A 4,043-nucleotide genomic window follows, 5' to 3' on the forward strand; every position below is an offset into this window, starting at 1 on the left:
GGTGTTTTGCTTTTACATCTCATTGGTCTATGTATTGGGAGGTTGTGGTTATAGCTTTGTGCAGTGTTTACGCAGAGTGGCCTCTCAGGTCTATTGCTAGAGAGAACTTGTCACTGTTCCTGGCTTTCCAGGCCATGTTCAGAACTAGGGGTTTGCTATAGTTCTCAGAATATATTTTAGCTTTCAGTCTGTGGCAATATGAGCGTTTTGATTAATTGGTAAGTTTGCCTCCCTCCATTCTGGTCTTTATGAATGGAGAGCAGGTGTTCTGCATGAGTTGAAGATGGTAAATGCAGAGATGTGCTGTGCTTTCATGTGGATCTTACTTTTCTCTTGGACTCTATAGAAGATTTCATGGGTGTATAGGACCTGGTAAATCACTTCATGGAGGTTAAGATGATTCATCAGTTGTGGCTGTGCCTGGATCTTCATTTTCCCAAGGTAATGCCTCTTTCTGGCACAGGCATTGACTGTTCATGTTTTTATTTGGGGGCATGGTTTGACCGTTGGCTCTGCATTTTCTGTCTCTCATGGATTTGTTCATGGCCAATGCAATGCACTGCCAATGCACTGGTTTATTGTGTTCACCGACAGTTCTACAAAAAGTGTTTGCAGATGTATTAAATCTTGGTCTGGGGAAAGTAGGTCAATGTTTTTATTTATATGTATTGTGGTTGTGTCTATTTAATCTTTATATGGATATGTGCAGACCTTCCTCCAAAATTATTTTTTGGGGTTAGGTGCCCTGTTCATATCCTGTTCAATAGAAGGCTTAGCTGTTTGTAATTTTGTGTGGTGAGGCAGGAATATCCATGGCATAAAAAAGTATACTATTTGAAGGAAACTCCAAAGCGTTTTACTTTGACAATGGAGGATGTGAGTCCTGAAACCTATTTAACATTTTACTACAATGAACCTCTTTCCTTGTGAACAGTCACATGACGATGGACCAGTACTGGTTTATACATTTTGTGTTCCATAAGTTCGCTCTTTCTCTTGCAGGAGGAGCTTGTTCACGTCCATTGCAAAAGAAATACAATCCTTTGACATTGGCAAGTTATTCGCTTACTCCAGTTTCATTTTAGTGGATTATTGACACAGCAAGGAACTGCAATCTGAGTCTAAGTTCAACATAAAATAATGTCTCTTCAAAGTATCAATTTGTGTTTTGAATGCATCTTTTAAATCGTTTTCCACACAAAGGAACCTTACTTGAGTTGCTTTAATGAAGAATAATACAGGTGGGAATGACTTCATCCTTTTGGGAATATCAGACCTGCCTGCACTTCAGATTCCCCTTTTCTGGGCATTGCTACTGATCTACATGGCCACCATGTTTGGAAACCTCATCATTATTACCCTTATCTGGGTAGATGCGCAGCTGCACATTCCCATGTATTTCTTCCTGATTCATCTCTCCTTAATGGACATATGCAGCTCATCAATCACTGTCCCCAAGATGCTCATGAACCTCCTATTGGACAAAAAGACCATATCCTTTTCTGGTTGCATTGCTCAATTCGCCTTCTTCATTTTTTTGGCCTGCTCAGAATGTCTTCTTCTGAGTGTTATGGCTTATGACCGGCATGTTGCCATCTGTCACCCTTTGAGGTATGCAGCCATCATGACTGAAAGGCTGTGTAGTCAGATGGTCACTGGTTCCTGGGCAGGTGGTTTTCTCTATTCATTGATGCACACAATCGCCACATGCCGATTATCATTTTGTGGCCCCAGAATAATTAATCACTTTTTCTGTGATGTTCCCCAAATCTTCAAACTGTCTTGTAATGACCCCTTTATAAATGTTGTGCTTGTTTTTATCTCTGGTGGAATCATGGGGCTAGGATCTTTTCTCATAACTATTATTTCTTATATCTATATAATTGCTGCAATATTGAGAATCAATTCCATAACAGGTAGATCCAAGGCCTTTTCCACCTGCACATCCCACCTCACAGTGGTCACTTTCTATTATGGAACCATGTTCTTTACCTACTTCCGTCCTGTATCCAGTTATGCCATGTCGGAAGGTCGCCTATTGTCGGTGATCTATACTGTCATCACCCCTCTTGTGAACCCCATGATTTATGCACTGAGGAACCAAGAAATAAAGGCAGCTCTGAAAAGAACTCTAGGGAGTGGTTGAGGTCCCATGGCAGAGAAGTTACCTCACAACTGAATTCACCATGGATTATATTTTTAATTTTGTAGATCATTATAACTACATTTTGAGAAACAGATATGATGTGTATGTTTGCCAAAAGTAATCAAACATTATTATTCATAGATATGCTGAGCAATGGAGACTTCTAGGCTACTTTTAGGCAAACAACTGCTAAACCTACATAAATATTACATTTCCTACAGAAGTAATGCAGGTTTTGTGTGGCAGTACAGCAATGGATTGGCAACGTTCCAAACCTTCTAAGATTTAAACTGTAGAAGATTTCACTTCCAAAGGTGTAGGCTACGTTTTTAGAAAGAAATTAAAAAATATATTTTAATTAAAGTAAGGTGGTGGAATAGGAAATAAACTTGATTTAAATTTTTATTTAACACCCAAAATAAATTAAATACAAACTAGAAAAGGAAGGAAACATTTCTTAAATAAAATATAATGCAATAGGAGTCAGTAAATTCACTAGACAATTATTTGTGCAATGCATTCAAATTTCATAAATATCTACTTCACTATGGGTATGGGCAATTTAATTTCTGGAAAATAGATTGATATAACAGATATAAGAAAGGCTCTAGTTGAAGAATATAACTAAAATAGCAAATTTAGGATGCAGGTATATGGTTGTTCAACAGAAGAATTGGTAAATGCGAGAGTCTGAATATCAGGATGCCTGCATAGCAAAAGATGATCTTGATACAGAATAGTTCGAATTGACGTTTAATGCGTAGTTCCAGGGAGTTGATCCATTTTTCATATCAACTAGTTTCGTAAAATGAAATTAAACTGTTATGAGGTGACATACTCTCCATTTTGAAAATTAAGAAGCTCCCTGTGATAAGTTATAAGATGGTTTGGGGAGGGATTCTTGCTCAAATGAGATCAGTCACAACTGTTCACCATTGAGACCCAAAGGCGGCAGGAGCCTTGGGTAAAATGAACCTATTTATCGACCAAAGAAAGACAAAGATGAACCATTCAAGTTCCATTGGCCATCATCAAAGACTATGACATCATTCTGAATGGGGAAAGAACATTGTCGAATTCTTCTTGCTCTCCATCGACTCCCAAGTGTTAGTGTTTAACAGGGCACTGCTAAACTGGATCCCAATAATCTGCACATTGGAGAGTCCCTCTTATTATGATGGGCGAAGGAGAAGTTGAGATAGACGCTTCTGCAGGTAGCTGATGTCTTATCCATCTCTGAGCGGGATGGAAGCCAATGCGGGCACCTGTGCATCTGCCTGCAGCCTGCCATTCCGAGAGCCATCCTACGGATTGGCATTCACTGATGATGTGCAAGAGCACACAGGTGGTTTACTTTCAGCTAGAATAATCAGAGAAGCAAGAAGTGTACACATCTGCCAGATTGTTGTTCTCAGGTATCCATTAATACGTAGATTATCACCAACAAAAGAGTAGAAATGTGAGCAGCCAGTACACATCACCCAGAGCAGCTAATACATAGATTGTCTAAACATCATCTGATGATATAGTGGTTCGTATTAGATCCAATGAACCAACAAAACAAAGGAATTTTTTTCGACTTATTTAACAATATTGCAAAAGAATACTCCGTGCCGCAGTTATCGTACAGTGAGTAATGAAATACACTGTAAGATCTCGGAGGTAGACATTATCAACTAAAAATAATTAATGTGCATTGATGAGATCGCTGTATTCGGCAGACAAGGGCACACAACTGAATTCTGATAGTTCTGTAAACATTGAAGGCATGGGGCTCAAACTTTCATTGGACAAACAGAAAAGTGACAGTTCCGCAGGAGCAGGTTGAAACACGTTGAGCACATCACACTAGCAAAAGGCACTGCTATCAAACCTTTGTAAAAGAGACCATAGCCAC

The 4,043-nt window shown here is 39.1% G+C and overlaps 1 protein-coding gene across 1 annotated transcript; it reads left to right on the plus strand.

Moving 5' to 3' along the window:
- The first annotated feature begins 1,222 nt into the window (after positions 1–1,222).
- Positions 1,223–2,146, plus strand: LOC146853742 (olfactory receptor 5A2-like). Its single transcript, XM_085650856.1, has one exon. It carries the CDS (start codon positions 1,226–1,228, stop codon positions 2,144–2,146), a length of 921 nt encoding a protein of 306 aa, XP_085506982.1. The 5' UTR covers positions 1,223–1,225.
- Positions 2,147–4,043: the final 1,897 nt, after the last annotated feature.

The sequence above is a fragment of the Triturus cristatus genome, chromosome 4_1, assembly GCF_964204655.1.
Source record: "Triturus cristatus chromosome 4_1, aTriCri1.1, whole genome shotgun sequence".
NCBI lineage: Eukaryota > Metazoa > Chordata > Amphibia > Caudata > Salamandridae > Triturus > Triturus cristatus.

What these genes read in the sequence shown, in the direction of transcription:
- LOC146853742 (XM_085650856.1), top strand. Translation starts at nt 1,226, where the DNA reads ATGAAGAATAATACAGGTGGGAATGACTTCATCCTTTTGGGAATATCA.